General features: G+C 52.1%; 2 protein-coding genes across 2 annotated transcripts in view; one reads left to right on the forward strand and one right to left on the reverse strand.

Moving 5' to 3' along the window:
* Positions 1-17,306, forward strand: part of LOC123769253 (mucin-3A) — a 59,992-nt gene that overhangs the window by 20,749 nt on the left and 21,937 nt on the right. The window contains exon 2 of the mRNA XM_045760323.2: positions 11,525-11,602. Coding sequence (XP_045616279.2) covers positions 11,566-11,602 — 37 coding nt within the window. The 5' untranslated portion in view covers positions 11,525-11,565. The remainder of the gene's footprint in view (positions 1-11,524; positions 11,603-17,306) is intronic.
* LOC138355293 (uncharacterized) lies at positions 7,831-8,886 on the reverse strand. Its single transcript, XM_069310167.1, has one exon. It carries the CDS (start codon positions 8,884-8,886, stop codon positions 7,831-7,833), a length of 1,056 nt encoding a protein of 351 aa, XP_069166268.1.

A 17,306-nucleotide genomic window follows, 5' to 3' on the forward strand; every position in this document is an offset into this window, starting at 1 on the left:
CTGGTGCCTCCTGTGCCTGCTGCCTCCTGTGTACACCAGGCACTGGTATAGAGAAAGACAGAGACAGAAATAGAGACAGAAAGAGAGAGCCGATCGATCAGTTTCCTTCAATTTTAACCGTTACATTTCTTCGGTAAAAGGTGGTTAAGGAGACCGTTCATGCCTCTGCCGTTCCCATTAAACGAGTTCATATTCGTTCATTACTCCCGCCACTGTTGGCGGAGTCGGTGGTCTCGCATCATGGGTACCGAACTACGCACTCTTCAATGGGGTTTGTTCCATCACCCTTCGTACAGGACGGTGGGAAACGGCTCTGGCAAGGCTGTGTGTTGGCCCCACACACACGCACGCCCGTCCGCTTCAAGGAACGCCGCCCCGCTGCTTATTGTCCCAATTGTATTGTTGCGCTAATAGTCGTGCATCTCTTTGTCCAGATTGTCACGACGATTGTAAGTGTGACTTTTCAATTGTCCCTCGAGGTCATCTGTCCCTGGATAAACTAGTTTGATGCCTTTGGTGGCATTGTTCTTGGTACCTTTTGTTGTGGTGGCGGCGTGTTGAGGGATGTGTAGCGGGTCTTGAGTATCCCGCCACACACACACACACACACACACACACACGCACACGCACACGCACACGCACACGCACGCACACACACACACACACACACACACACACACACACACACACACACACACACACACACACACACACACACACTGCTACAGTGTCCTCCAGGCTGGGCACATTCATGTGATAATTGCTTCACCAGGAACTCACTGTCTCTACCTCCTTGTCTCACTTCTTTCCTCCATATACCTGGCTCCCTCTTTCTCTTACTTCCCATCCTTCCTCTTGCCTGCAGCCCTGTTTCCCTTCCCTTCCCCCTCTCCCTTCACCACTTTCACTTGTGGCTGGGGTCTTTCCTTCCAGGAAGCTGGAGACGCACACTATGCTGGCTTCCCCCCTCCCTTGTCTATCCTGCCCCCTGGTATGTGATCCTCTCCCTGCTGCAGGTGTTCCTCCCTCCCTCATTATCTCCCTCATTACCTCCCTCACTGCCTCACTTCTTTCCTCTCTCTCTCCCTCCCTCCCTCACTCCCTTCCTCCCTAAATAAAGTCTGAAAGATTGCAATAGACGCAGAGGAGAAGCGAGAATATGAGCGTAGGAGAGAGCGACCATCTTCCTTGTATCAATCGATTGATAACGATTAAGCCACCCAAGAGGTGGCACGGGCATGAATAGCCCGTAAGTGGTAGCCCTTTTGAGCCATTACCAGTATCAAGAGCTGATACTGGAGATCTGTGGAGGTGCGACTGCACCCTGCGTGACGGGAGATGTCTCCTCCGTGTTCCTTGTACGTTGTTAAAGATTTAGCTACTCAGGACGAAGTGTCCATGTAGCACGGGCTATGGCGAGCCCGTGATCCTTGTATGGAGAGGCTTCAGTAGTTATACTGCCTCCTGTCCTCCGGGGCCGAGAGTACTAACAGCAGGTGTTGTGTGAGAGTGCAGCCTCTTGTGCACCCAGCAACACAAAAAACTTCACGTTTTCTGCTGTTAATTGTGTTGAGGGCGTGAGAAAGACACCTCACACCAGACCTAAAGTTTCCTCGGTCTAGTGTGGCACAGAAACTAGATAAATTAGTCCTAAGATAGTTTATATTAGTCCTAAGGTAGTTTATATTAGGCCTAGAATTATTTAGCACGCAGCACTGCTCCTGTGCCAGGTAAGTCCACTACGGGCTCACCATAGCCCGTGCTACTTGGAACTTGTTCTGAGTAGCTGAATCTATAACAACAACAATTATTTATTTAGGCTTAGAACAAGTTAGGGAACTACTTTTCCAGATTTTAGTGACATTTTAGAGTATTCCAATAGTACAGCATGTGAACTTTTGTGTGCAAGCGACCACATTTGTACGCTATTCCATTGGTTGTTATAAGGGCTATCATTTTATAGGATATATAGGATGTATATTGACAATCAAATATAAAGGACAAAATACAATGCGATAATATACATTGCAGAATACAGAGACACAGACAGACGACAACTTATACTATAGGTATTCTGCACCTTGCAACACGCTTTGTTAAAGCTTCAGTCCTCTCTATGCAACAAGCTAATTCCTTCTGCAACAAACTATCTGCAACTTGCAACAAGGATAGTTCTCCATAAGAGCCCAGGAATCTCCTCGAAGTAATCTTGAACAAGTCGGTTACTTCAGGAAATCTATTAGATAAGGGACGGGGACATCTTGAGATGGTTATCTTGAGATGATTTTGGGGCTTAGCGTCCCCGCGGCCCGGTACTCGGCCAGGCCTCCTGGAGACGTGTCCATTGTGAGGTGAAGGGGGGGGGGGGGTATGTGTCTTGTGAAGTGAGGGGGAGGTATCGCGTATGAGAGGATCATGTGTGCCACATCACGGCCCAACAGCTACAGCACATGACTCCTGAAGGCGGGTCCAACACTCTGGATGACTGTGATATCTATAAGTTCCCTCACACACACACACGCACACACACACACACACACACACACACACACACACACACACACACACACACACACACACACACACACACACACACACACACAACACTTCCAGTTTAACTAGTTTATAATTCCGTCAACATTGTGTGTATTGTATCTGTTCCATCTGGCAGGAGACTTGCATGCTGGTGTAAGTAGTGAACCACAAGTCCCTCCCTTGTATCCCTACCCCTTCTCCCTCACCACCTCTCCCGGTACACCAGTAGAGGCGTGACCCAGTACACCGGACTAGAGAAGGCACCGGTACAGCAACACGCCACAACAAGGTTAACACCAGTAGAGGCGTGACCCAGTACACCGGACTAGAGAGGGCACCAGTACAGCAACACGCCACAACAAGGTTAACACCAGTAGAGGCGTGACCCAGTACACCGGACTAGAGAGGGCACCAGTACAGCAACACGGCACAACAAGGTTAACACCAGTAGAGGCGTGACCCAGTACACCGGACTAGAGAAGGCACCGGTACAGCAACACGCCACAACAAGGTTAACACCAGTAGAGGCGTGACCCAGTACACCGGACTAGAGAGGGCACCAGTACAGCAACACGGCACAACAAGGTTAACACCAGTAGAGGCGTGACCCAGTACACCGGACTAGAGACGGCACCAGTACAGCAACACGGCACAACAAGGTTAACACCAGTAGAGGCGTGACCCAGTACACCGGACTAGAGAAGGCACCGGTACAGCAACACGGCACAACAAGGTTAACACCAGTAGAGGCGTGACCCAGTACACCGGACTAGAGAGGGCACCAGTACAGCAACACGGCACAACAAGGTTAACACCAGTAGAGGCGTGACCCAGTACACCGGACTAGAGAGGGCACCAGTACAGCAACACGGCACAACAAGGTTAACACCAGTAGAGGCGTGACCCAGTACACCGGACTAGAGAAGGCACCGGTACAGCAACACGCCACAACAAGGTTAACACCAGTAGAGGCGTGACCCAGTACACCGGACTAGAGAGGGCACCAGTACAGCAACACGGCACAACAAGGTTAACACCAGTAGAGGCGTGACCCAGTACACCGGACTAGAGAAGGCACCAGTACAGCAACACGCCACAACAAGGTTAAGAAACTGTAGTAATTGTCAATACAATTTTGTTTGTTTAATATCCGCCAACGGAACCATCACTGTTATTATCCGCTCTAAATGGCCCTCCCGCTGCTGGGTGGTTGCCACTTGTAATGGCTCAGTGCCACGGCTGCTCACCCAAAGTGGCACTGGCTATGCAACAGGTGTGCAATCATAGTGCCAAATCAGTTCGTCATGTCCGCTCCACTTAAGAGGTGATGGATCGGTGGCCTTGCTCTCGGCTACAGCATCTGGGTGATTTACTTGATAATCGACCCACTAAATCCACTTCCTCCCCCTTCCCCCCTTCTCCCCACCGACCTCCTCCTCCCCTCCCTGTCTTCCACCCTCCTGGTCCCCCCTCCACCCCTCACCCCCGTCTTCCTGTCAGCCTAGTGCAAGACGACAATCAAAACATTTCAAGGTTGCCAATGTGTGCTCGTGTGTGTGTGTGTGCTCGTGTGTGTGTGTGTGTGTGTGTGTGTGTGTGTGTGTGTGTGTGTGTGTGTGTGTGTGTGTGTGTGTGTGTGTGGCTACAGTAATCATGCTCGTTGTATTCAGACTAGATCATGTACGTTGTTAAATATATCATAAACCTTGACAGTTGTTGAACTCCATCTCCTCCTACAGCTCTCCTCACCATCTGGTGGTGAAGATGGTCTCCATCTTCACTCTCTCTCACCATCTTCTCGCCTGTTTAAAGATTGCACCTTTGTATTCTACCTGTTGGTGTAGTACTGCCAAATTCACTGTTAATTACCTCGTAGTCTTTTGCATAATCTTGTATACAGCGATCATGTCTCATCATCACCTTCTGTCTCATGTGGGACACATCTACCCCCTCCACGGTTTACAAGTATAGGTTTTTGGATGCATTTTTTGTACTTTGAATTTGTTATTGTTATGTTTTTTGGGGTTCGAATACTTCAGCTGCTATTCTAATTTAGACATTTGAATACACTTAGTCTGTCTCGTATCCTTTGGCCATACTGGTGACTCGTATCTCCCCATCAGCTTCCTGCCCCTCGGTAGACAGTAGGTGAGGTAGTGAGGAAGGTGTCAGAAGGCAGGGAGTGTTGAACAGGACAGTGAGGGGGGGGGGGGGACAGTAAGGGCAGGATAGGGTGAGTGAGCGCCGGATGTATCACGTCTATATTTGGTGGTTGGTAAATTCACTTGACGCACACCATTGGTGGCTGGACGCACACGCATGACGATGGCCACTTCGTCTTGACACAGTCACAAGCGCAGGAAATGTTGTACATCCTGTAACTCTCGCACTCTCTCTTAAATATTTGCTTACAGCAGCTTCCAGAACGTCGTCAGTCATGTGTGTGTGTGAGAGAGAGAGAGAGAGGGAGGGAGGGAGCGGGGGGGGGGGGGGAGGTGACGTAATAGAAGAATACAGCTGTGTACTGTGCACGAAAGGGTCTTGGATGTTTCATAAATACAAGGAAAGAATAAGGCGAAGTAGAGGAGGAAGACTGCAGTAGCGGAGGAGGAGGAGGAGGGTGCGTGTTGGGTCCTCCAATTGGGAGGAGAAGGAACGTGTCCACACATTGGTAGTGGAGATTATATCGTGTGCTCAAGGACGTCTCTTACTGGTCACGATAACAGCCGACAAAGTACTGGTTAGGTGAGGCAGACTGAAGAACCGTCAACAGCTGAAGAGGAGATGAAGATGATGATGATGTAGGAGGCTGCTGCTACTATTGCACTTCCAGATCTTGTGTCAGCGTCAACGTGATCTCAAATTGTGTTATCTAAGGAGGCGTGCCGGCACATGCACGCCCGGCTACACACACGAAGAGTCACACATTCTGTGTTGGTTGGGGCCATCCATCGTGGTACCCACACGCCCCAGGTCGTATCCAAATGACTGTCGACCTTACTGACGAAGCCTCAACACGGTATTGGTTCTCAAGGACACGCGTTACAGAGAAATATGATCACATGCGGGCCCATGATTGCTTCCCCCGAATACAGCGATGGGATTGATTAGTTGATCACGACACGTCATTATTCCAGTCACAGATTGGACGGGACACAAGCACCTCCACGAGAGATGCTGGGGAATGCTTCAAGACGACGACGGCTCCAACACACACTAAAGGCTATTAATGTGTACATTAAATTTTACACACTCACACTCACACTCACACTCACACACACACACACACACACACACACACACACACACACACACACACACACACACACACACACTTACACACAGGGGCCTGGTAGCCTGGTGGATAGCGCGCAGGACTCTTAATTCTGTGGCGCAGGTTCGACTCCCGCGTCTCTATCACTCCGAGTCTCACTCCTCTCTCCATCTATCCTTAAAATACTCATATTAATTTACGTAAATGAAACTATGGCATTTCAGTCCGTTAAACCGTCAATATCATGGCGCTTTAAATGTCATTAAAACACAATTCTCACGTTAGGGTCAATATAAACATTTTCTTACATGATTTCCCTTTCCCGGTTGTGTATGTTGAGCCCTGGCGCTAGTTCTGTGCCCCTCGGCCTCGTTGGTGTTCCCCGTGACGAGGGCGTGACGAGGGCGTGACGAGACGGTGACGAGGGCGTGACGAGAGCGTGACGAGAGCGTGACGAGAGCGTGACGAGACGGTGACAAGAGCGTGACGAGGGCGTGACGAGACGGTGACGAGGGCGTGACGAGAGCGTGACGAGACGGTGACAAGAGCGTGACGAGACCTCGTCTATTTTCCTAGGAATTCACGTCTTGACCTCGTATCCCTAATATCTTAACATCTCGCTCGAACTAAAACCACTTTTTTTTTTTCATTCGGAGAAGAGTGGAAGGCGGGGCGTGCTCGACCTGTGACCGCAGGTGCGGCTCCTCCGGCCAGGAATGGTAATAAGGAGTTTACCTTCAATGTTGTTAAGACGTGAGGCGCTGGAGGCTGGCGCCAGGGCGGCCCCGTCCCCCGCCCCTACTAACGCTCCCGCCCCTACTAACGCTCCCGCCCCCTACTAACGCCCCCCGCCCAAGCCCCCCACTAACGCCCCCCGCGCCCTCTGGCCGGGGAAGTCACACCGGGGAGACACCATTGACCCGTCACGCGCGGTGTACAGTTGTCTTGTGTCATCAGGCATTTCAAGGTAACTAATGAGTTAAGTGGCGTTTATAAGTGTTTAGTAGATGAGTTATTTTTTATTGAAGAAGGTAACGATATAAGAAGTGTTATGATGGCACCTCCTACCTTGAGGTGCTTCCGGGGCTTAGCGTCCCCGCGGCCCGGTCGTCGACCAGGCCTCCTAGACCTGTGCGGGGGCTTGTGTCTAGTTCACATCCAGGAAGTGTTGCCGGCCTCCCAACCTCTCGTTTGTCACACGCACAAATGTTGAAAATTATAGACATTTCTCTGACACTAAAAAAGTTTAAACGACAATGGTAAACAAATCCACGAGGGCCGTGACGAGGATTCGAACCTGCGTCCGGGAGCATCCCAGACACTGCCTTAATCTTGTGGATTTGTTCATTTGATGCATCACGTTAGTGTGATCTCTGTGTGACAATGGTAACGCTATATCCCCAGGAGGCGTGAGCAAGGCCTGGCCGTGGCCGCGGGACTTGGCACTATACCACATTGTTAGAAAGACGTTAGAAAGTAGTAACTACGTTAGAAAGACATTAGAAGGAACTTTTTCAGTGTTAGAGTACTTAACAGATGGAATGCATTAGGCAGTGATGTGGTGGAGGCTGACTCCATACACAGTTTCAAGTGTAGATATGATAGAGCCCAGTAGGCTCAGGAACCTGTATACCAGTTGATTGACAGTTGAGAGGCGGGGCCAAAGAGCCAGAGCTCAACCCCCGCAAACACAACTACTCCGGCGCACTGTCACGCCTGGGGTCGATTTCCGCGGCTATGTCTATGTCCGATATTAGGATGAGAAAAAGTACTGGAGCAAGCACAGTACCCTGAGGGACTGAACTCTTCACGGTTGATGGATCGGATTATATTTTGTTGACTATTACACATTGGGTTTTGTCAGGAAATTATAGATCCATCTGCCTTTTTTTCCGGTAACTCCCTTTTAACGCATTTTATGTGCAATAACACCATGGTCACATTTGTCGAAGGCTTTTGCGAAATCTGTGTAAATTACATCAGCGTTTTGCTTGTCTTCCACGGCATCTAAGGTCATGAGGTCACGCCAGGGCCTCGGCACTGCTGATCGTTCCCACAAGGATAAGCACTTTAATGGTAGTTCCTGGGTGACTGTTAGGCCCACAGAGACGCCTTGGCCTTGAATTACTGTGACTATCTCCTGACTCCGGTACGCTGCTGACACTCAGTGTACCGCTGAGGCCAGCGGTACACTGCGGAGGCCAGCGGTACACTGCGGAGGCCAGCGGTACACTGCGGAGGCCAGCGGTACACTGCGGAGGCCAGCGGTACACTGCGGAGGCCAGCGGTACACTGCGGAGGCCAGCGGTACACTGCGGAGGCCAGCGGTACACTGCGGAGGCCAGCGGTACACTGCGGAGGCCAGCGGTACACTGCGGAGGCCAGCGGTACACTGCGCAGGCCAGCGGTACACTGCGCAGGCCAGCGGTACACTGCGGAGGCCAGCGGTACACTGCGGAGGCCAGCGGTACACTGCGGAGGCCAGCGGTACACTGCGGAGGCCAGCGGTACACTGCGGAGGCCAGCGGTACACTGCGGAGGCCAGCGGTACACTGCGCAGGCCAGCGGTACACTGCGGAGGCCAGCGGTACACTGCGGAGGCCAGCGGTACACTGCGGAGGCCAGCGGTACACTGCGGAGGCCAGCGGTACACTGCGGAGGCCAGCGGTACACTGCGGAGGCCAGCGGTACACTGCGGAGGCCAGCGGTACACTGCGGAGGCCAGCGGTACACTGCGGAGGCCAGCGGTACACTGCGGAGGCCAGCGGTACACTGCGGAGGCCAGCGGTACACTGCGGAGGCCAGCGGTACACTGCGGAGGCCAGCGGTACACTGCGGAGGCCAGCGGTACACTGTGGAGGCCAGCGGTACACTGCGGAGGCCAGCGGTACACTGCGGAGGCCAGCGGTACACTGCGGAGGCCAGCGGTACACTGCGGAGGCCAGCGGTACACTGCGGAGGCCAGCGATACACTGCAGAGGCCAGCGGTACACTGCGCAGGCCAGCGGTACACTGCAGAGGCCAGCGGTACACTGCAGAGGCCAGCGATATTGATGCTGAGTCTCTTTTGCTTTCATTTACCTTGTGTTATGCCTGATGTTGATACTTGGAGTCTTTATTGATAAGCGGCTTTGTTAAGTAAGCCAAGACGTGAATGGTTTTCTTACTGCAGCAAACCCTAACACGAAGTCTTGGACGACTTTATTGATGTTGCTCGCGATGTACTGTGGTATGGAAGAAGAGAAGGGAACTATCAGGGGGTAAAGTGCCAAGTCATCACGACTATATAGCACTGGGAAGGGGATCAGGATAAGGATTTGGGATGGGACGGAGGAAACGAATGGTGCCCCAACCACTTGGACGGTCGGGGATTGAACGCCGACCTGCATGAAGCTAGACCGTCGCTCTACCGTCCAGCCCAAGTGGTTAGGTGGTATAGAAGTGCTTTATGGTAATGCTGGCTTAGTGCTCTCTGCATAATCACCTTACCTCAGTATACACGTAATCAAGAGGTGTGTGGTAGACAAGTTTCGTCAACATTGTGCTCCAGCTGAGAGAACGAGCTTGTCTGTACTGGCAAAGTTCACCAACATCTATTTGATTTAATTTTATGGACGTATTTATACATTTTGTCTTTTAATATCAGTAACTCGCATCAAATTAAGATGAAATTGTTATGGGGCGTGTGTGGGGGGGGGGGGGAGGGGGACAAGTACTGGGCGGGGGGGGGGGGGTCCTGGGGTCAAGATGTAGGTCAACAACACCAAGCAAGGAGCAAGAGGCTCCTACTCCCCCCCCCCTCCCCCTTATCTTCTCACAAAAAAAGACTCGTCAACCTATTCTGTTGTGCAAGAGTCTCGGATAACTCTTATCTCTAAGAGATAGGAGCCAAACCATAGTCTAGATACCATCTCTTAAGTCCTTGGCTCCTAAGTCCTCTATTTCACCATATTCCTTATTCTGGACTTTCTCTGCTGCCTCTCCCCCCCCCCCCCCCCCCCCCACCACTGGACGTGATGTTCAAGATAAGGTTTGGCTGCACAAAGGCAGTCTGCCGTGACAGAGATGGAAGACCCGACTACACCTTTCCCTGTGTATGGGTCACTGTTGACTCTGGCTTGGGATAACGTCGGCCGCCTTCACGTGGGAACTATGGGAAGACGGGGTGTGGGCGTCACCATGCCAATAAAAGAGGAGGAACCCCGATTTCCAAATGGCTAATAAAATTAACAGTCAGAAAGTAAAATTCTTGTGATTGAACTGAGCGACGAAGTTGGCGCCGTGGGAGGCTGTTAGGTAGAGATGACAGGTGATACAAGTCATCCAGGTGTCTTAATTGTTGTGGATAGGTAGCAGGTAATGTCAGCGGTGCTGTCTAGTGATGAGCCGTACTGGACCGCGCTCCAGTACGGCTCCAGTACCTTCCCAGTTGTCGTCACTACACGTCCAGCTGATGCATCTTGGCCTTGGTCTCCGTGAGCGATGCTGGAGACATTACCACAACATCTTAGGGGCCGAGGAGAGGCCCGGGTAAGAGGAGAGAACTGGGAAATTAACAGCATCCAGGACAAGGTGTTCAACGAGCGAAGGGAACCTGCTGGCCCAGGTGTGGACAGGTGCACACCGCCCCCCATCCAGTGGCCAGCGGTGGATAGGTTACACTCACTCAGTTACTCCTACAGTTACCAAACTGGGGATATTTGGCGATGTACAATCTTTTTCCGGACGATATGAACATCTTGAGGTTATCTTGAGATGATTTCGGGGCTTTAGTGTCCCCGCAGCCCGGTCCTCGACCAGACCTCCACCCCTAGGAAGCAGCCCGTGACAGCTGACTAACACCCAGGTACCTATTTACTGCTAGGTAACAGGGGCATAGGGTGAAAGAAACTCTGCCCATTGTTTCTCGCCGGCGCCTGGGATCGAACCCGGGACCACAGGATCACAAGTCCAGCGTGCTGTCCGCTCGGCCGACCGGCTCCCTCCAACATTAACATAAAAACTCGTTACAAGACGCTGAAAACTCGATAAGGATTTTGTGGAACATTAGTGAATGATGAGAACGTTGAGGAGAGATAAGACGCTAAAGATAGCGGCGTGATCTTGTGACTGGCGCTTTATCGTCAGGAACATTCATCCGTGCTCGCACCCCTGTCAAGGCAGGTCAGATATCCCAGGTAGAAAGATATACAGAACTGTTACTGCTGGCACAGCATCATCGTTAACGAGTGTGACCGCCTGAGAGAGCACTCAGAATGGGCTTCCTCGAGCAGGGACCAGAGGAGATGACTTGGGATCTATACAAGGATAATACTGGAACATGAGATCAGTAATGTGTTCAATAAAACACCAGCTTACTGGAGTGACCACTGCCCCAACGTCACAGGTCTACAATGAACTTGTACTACAATGAACTTGTACTACAATGAACTTGTACTACAATGAGCTTATACTACAGGAGCAGTATAGCGCTCTTCATCTCACGATGCAGGGCAGAACAAGTAGGATAAGTCTAAACGTGGAAAGGAATAGGTCTAAGCATGCTGGCAGGATTCACAAGTCGTCTACCCCCAACAGTGCCAAGTCACACAATTATACCATTTACTCTGTCTATAATTGATAACAAGTTTTACACATTTACAAAAGCAACTAAGTTCTTGTAATGTATCAACTTTGGAAGATTTATTAACTTTGTGATTTTTTTTCTATTGACAGTTATCTGGCATCACCCGAATCTATATGGCCGAGATCAGCTGATGCGAACTTGTGTAAACCAGTGGACCAGCAGGCGAGGTAAGTGTAAACTCAGCAGGGATACACACACACACACCTGGTGTCATGCCAGCACCACCACAGTATTGACCTGAGGAGCCGCTCTGTCTTTCAACGATGTAAAGAGTGAAAATCGTGAGAATAAAATTGTGAGGAGGGAGAGAGTACGTCCGCGAGCAGCGCTTAACGCGAGAAGAGCGCGGGGGGATGACCCAACAGGATAAGGAGAGCGTTCAGAAAATGCGGGTTTACTGATAGGTGTTGAAGGCGGCCATATAAGCCGTGTGGAGGTGAGAGTCAGGCACGGGAGACATCTCCCGTCACGCAGGGTGCCGTCGCACCTCCACAGATCTCCAGTATCAGCTCTTGATACTGGTAATGGCTCAAAAGGGCCACACCACTCACGGGCTATTCATGCCCGTGCCACCTTTTGGTTGGCTTAATCTTCATCAATCTTCAAACACTCGAGTGATCCCACTCTGCCAGCCGCCGTCCGCGGAGATGCAGTCACAAGTGTTTCTCAAAGGTGTGTAGATGTCCACGACTCGGTATGGGAGCACCTTGTTAAGTCATATCAGCGTCACGACGCTCCCTTCAAACGTAACCTCTTCGAGAGTCTCCATGCTGGAATGTGGGTTCGGGTCCGAGGTCAACGATGCTTATTACCCCGAAGTCCAGACATCCCGTGAGGTTAATGTGTAGCTCAGGTGTGGAACACGCAGGTGGATGTAATAAATGATGGGGGTTGGATGCTGTGAAAGATGGGGGTTGGATGCTGTGAAAGATGGGGGTTGGATGCTGTGAAAGATGGGGGTTGGATGCTGTGAAAGATGGAGGGTTGGATGTTGTGAAAGATGGAGGGTTGGATGCTGTGAAAGATGGGGGTTGGATGCTGTGAAAGATGGGGGTTGGATGCTGTGAAAGATGGGGGTTGGATGCTGTGAAAGATGGGGGTTGGATGCTGTGAAAGATGGAGGGTTGGATGCTGTGAAAGATGGAGGGTTGGATGTTGTGAAAGATGGGGGTTGGATGGTGTGAAAGATGGGGGTTGGATGGTGTGAAAGATGGGGGTTGGATGCTGTGAAAGATGGGGGTTGGATGCTGTGAAAGATGGGGGTTGGATGCTGTGAAAGATGGGGGTTGGATGCTGTGAAAGATGGGGGTTGGATGCTGTGAAAGATGGGGGTTGGATGCTGTGAAAGATAGAGGGTTGGATGCTGTGAAAGATGGGGGTTGGATGCTGTGAAAGATGGGGGTTGGATGCTGTGAAAGATAGAGGGTTGGATGCTGTGAAAGATGGGGGTTGGATGCTGTGAAAGATGGGGGTTGGATGCTGTGAAAGATGGGGGTTGGATGCTGTGAAAGATGGGGGTTGGATGCTGTGAAAGATGGGGGTTGGATGCTGTGAAAGATGGGGGTTGGATGCTGTGAAAGATGGGGGTTGGATGCTGTGAAAGATAGAGGGTTGGATGCTGTGAAAGATAGAGGGTTGGATGCTGTGAAAGATGGGGGTTGGATGCTGTGAAAGATGGGGGTTGGATGCTGTGAAAGATGGGGGTTGGATGTTGTGAAAGATGGGGGTTGGATGCTGTGAAAGATGGGGGTTGGATGTTGTGAAAGATGGGGGTTGGATGCTGTGAAAGATGGGGGTTGGATGTTGTGAAAGATGGGGGTTGGATGCTGTGAAAGATGGGGGTTGGATGCTGTGAAAGATGGGGGTTGGATGCTGTGAAAGATGGGGGTTGGATGCTGTGAAAGATGGGGGTTGGATGCTGTGAAAGATGGGGGTTGGATGTTGTGAAAGATGGGGGTTGGATGCTGTGAAAGATGGGGGTTGGATGCTGTGAAAGATGGGGGTTGGATGCTGTGAAAGATGGGGGTTGGATGCTGTGAAAGATGGGGGTTGGATGTTGTGAAAGATGGGGGTTGGATGCTGTGAAAGATGGGGGTTGGATGCTGTGAAAGATAGAGGGTTGGATGCTGTGAAAGATAGAGGGTTGGATGCTGTGAAAGATGGGGGTTGGATGCTGTGAAAGATGGGGGTTGGATGCTGTGAAAGATGGGGGTTGGATGCTGTGAAAGATGGGGGTTGGATGCTGTGAAAGATGGGGGTTGGATGTTGTGAAAGATGGGGGTTGGATGCTGTGAAAGATGGGGGTTGGATGCTGTGAAAGATAGAGGGTTGGATGCTGTGAAAGATAGAGGGTTGGATGCTGTGAAAGATGGGGGTTGGATGCTGTGAAAGATGGGGGTTGGATGCTGTGAAAGATGGGGGTTGGATGCTGTGAAAGATGGGGGTTGGATGCTGTGAAAGATGGGGGGTTGGATGTTGTGAAAGATGGGGGTTGGATGCTGTGAAAGATGGGGGTTGGATGTTGTGAAAGATGGGGGTTGGATGCTGTGAAAGATGGGGGGTTGGATGTTGTGAAAGATGGGGGTTGGATGCTGTGAAAGATGGGGGTTGGATGCTGTGAAAGATGGGGGTTGGATGCTGTGAAAGATGGGGGTTGGATGCTGTGAAAGATGGGGGTTGGATGCTGTGAAAGATGGGGGTTGGATGCTGTGAAAGATGGGGGTTGAATGCTGTGAAAGATGGGGGTTGGATGCTGTGAAAGATGGGGGTTGGATGCTGTGAAAGATGGGGGTTGGATGTTGTGAAAGATGGAGGGTTGGATGTTGTGAAAGATGGGGGTTGGATGCTGTGAAAGATGGGGGTTGGATGCTGTGAAAGATAGGGGTTGGATGCTGTGAAAGATGGGGGTTGGATGCTGTGAAAGATGGGGGTTGGATGCTGTGAAAGATGGGGGTTGGATGCTGTGAAAGATGGGGGTTGGATGCTGTAAAAGATGAAGGTTGGATGCTGTGAAAGATGGGGGTTGGATGCTGTAAAAGATGAAGGTTGGATGCTGTGAAAGATGGGGGTTGGATGCTGTGAAAGATGGGGGTTGGATGCTGTGAAAGATGGGGGTTGGATGCTGTGAAAGATGGGGGTTGGATGCTGTGAAAGATGGGGGTTGGATGCTGTGAAAGATGGGGGTTGGATGCTGTGAAAGATGGGGGTTGGATGCTGTGAAAGATGGGGGTTGGATGTTGTGAAAGATGGGGGTTGGATGTTGTGAAAGATGGGGGTTGGATGTTGTGAAAGATGGAAGGTTGGATGCTGTGAAAGATGAAGGTTGGATGTTGTGAAAGATGGGGGTTGGATGTTGTGAAAGATGGGGGTTGGATGCTGTGAAAGATGGAAGGTTGGATGTGATAAAAGCTAGGAATTGATGCAACTAAAGCTGCTACATTTTGTATCTTGTGTTACTTATTATCAAAGAAAGATATTTGGAAGGAGCAGTGATGCGTGACGGAGTGCAAGGCCCAGCTGGAGTCTGTAAGCCAACAGCAGCAACAGTGTCACTGGCTCCACGCCTCACTGGGTCACGGAGGGATCTTTTCACCCTTACGGTCACGGATTATATCTAAGTGAATCTCAGCAACATAATGATAATAGAATTAGACGTGTTTTAAGACATTTCCGGCTTGTTTTGTCTTGTCCTCCCGACACGTGGAGAGACCTGGTAGCATAACTTGTCAGGTTACCGTGTGTTGTTTGTACACGGTACAGGCGACGGTGATGAGGCACTGTTCTTGCCACGGGTCAAACTGGAGGTGATGATAAGGTGAGGGCGGGTCAGGACCCGGGGAGGGTGGTACAGCACCCAGGGGGCGTCTGCAGCGCTGCCAAGATTGTGAAACACCTTCAGGAGAAGACTTAACAGTTTATTCCTCTTTACAACCCGACCCACGAGTCACGGGCGTCACGGTGAGTACCCGGAGGAGGGTACTCACAGTGTGTGCCCAGAACCTGTGGGTGGGTGCTTGTGCACGCACGCACGCACGCTGGCTGCAAGCACATAGATCTCGGATAACATGATCACTATACGCAAGATTCTAAGAGGCTCTGACAAATTGAATAGTGTTCCGCATGAACAGGGATTCGACGTTAAGTTCAGCTCGCAACTAGATGATCCTTGGTTCGATTCCCAGGTAGTGAGAGACGTTTGGACTCGTTTTTTTTGTCAACTAATACCTCTGTTCGCCCAGCAGCACATAGGTACCCAGGAGGTAGTCCACTGCTGAATGCTGGGTATGGCCAGTCGTTGGCAAGGTGAACCCCGACAAATATAACAGTTACCGCTCCCTGACAAGAGGCACCGATCTCTTCAGTTTCTCAACATACACCTCCTGCTCTACACATTACGTCCGTAGAGTGTAGAGCAGGACTGTAGAGCCACTAGAGGCGGGCAGCGGGGGGGGGGGGTCCACTCTGCTAACAACAGAGCTGAAAGCGTGGAATGAAGTGTATGGTGAAGACTGCATTCACAGCTGAGGCTGTGTATATGGTGGCGACCACAAGGCTCTAGGCCCTCTACGCCAGTTAGGCGCGTGAGTGCACACCTTCGTGGATACCACTTAAGTGTGCACTACCGCTCTAGCGACAGTCCTCGGCTGGTCGTCACCTGGGGCGCCAGGCAGGGTCGGCTGCCGAGGCTTAGCGGCCGCTCGGCACGACCTTCACGCCATAGATGAAGAGATCCGGAACACGTCCAGGTCACCCAAGGCAGTACCAAGCCTCATCCAGGTCACCCAGGGCAGTACCAAGCCTCATCCAGGTCACCCAAGGCAGTACCAAGCCTCATCCAGGTCACCCAAGGCAGTACCAAGCCTCATCCAGGTCACCCAAGGCAGTACCAAGCCTCATCCAGGTCACCCAAGGCAGTACCAGGCCTCATCCAGGTCACCCGAGGCAGTACCAGGCCTCATCCAGGTCACCCAGGGCAGTACCAGGCCTCATCCAGGTCACCCAGGGCAGTACCAGGCCTCATCCAGGTCACCCAAGGCAGCACCAAGCCTCATCCAGGTCACCCAAGGCAGTACCAAGCCTCATCCAGGTCACCCAAGGCAGTACCAAGCCTCATCCAGGTCACCCAAGGCAGTAACACGATACAGGATTGGGTGGGGTCACCACCGCTGACCTCCGTCCTGACAGTAAGCGGGTTGCAATCATTCAACGCCTGGCCGGGGTCACCAACGCCTGGCCGGGATCACCAACGCCTGGCCGGGGTCACCAACTCCTGGCCGGGGTCACCAACGCCTGGCCGGGGTCACCAACGCCTGGCTGGGGTCACCAACGCCTGGCCGGGATCACCAACGCCTGGCCGGGATCACCAACGCCTGGCCGGGGTCACCAACTCCTGGCCGGGATCACCAACGCCTGGCTGGGGTCACCAACGCCTGGCCGGGATCACCAACGCCTGGCTGGGGTCACCAACGCCTGGCCGGGATCACCAACGCCTGGCCGGGGTCACCAACGCCTGGCCGGGATCACCAACGCCTGGCCGGGGTCACCAACGCCTGGCCGGGATCACCAACGCCTGGCTGGGGTCACCAACGCCTGGCCGGGATCACCAACGCCTGGCTGGGGTCACCAACGCCTGGCCGGGATCACCAACGCCTGGCCGGGGTCACCAACGCCTGGCCGGGATCACCAACGCCTGGCCGGGGTCACCAACTCCTGGCCGGGATCACCAACGCCTGGCTGGGGTCACCAACGCCTGGCCGGGATCACCAACGCCTGGCTGGGGTCACCAACACCTGGCCGGGGTCACCAACGCCTGGCCGGGGTCACCAACGCCTGGCTGGGGTCACCAACACCTGGCCGGGGTCACCAACACCT

This window comes from Procambarus clarkii, chromosome 66 (genome assembly GCF_040958095.1).
Source record: "Procambarus clarkii isolate CNS0578487 chromosome 66, FALCON_Pclarkii_2.0, whole genome shotgun sequence".
NCBI lineage: Eukaryota > Metazoa > Arthropoda > Malacostraca > Decapoda > Cambaridae > Procambarus > Procambarus clarkii.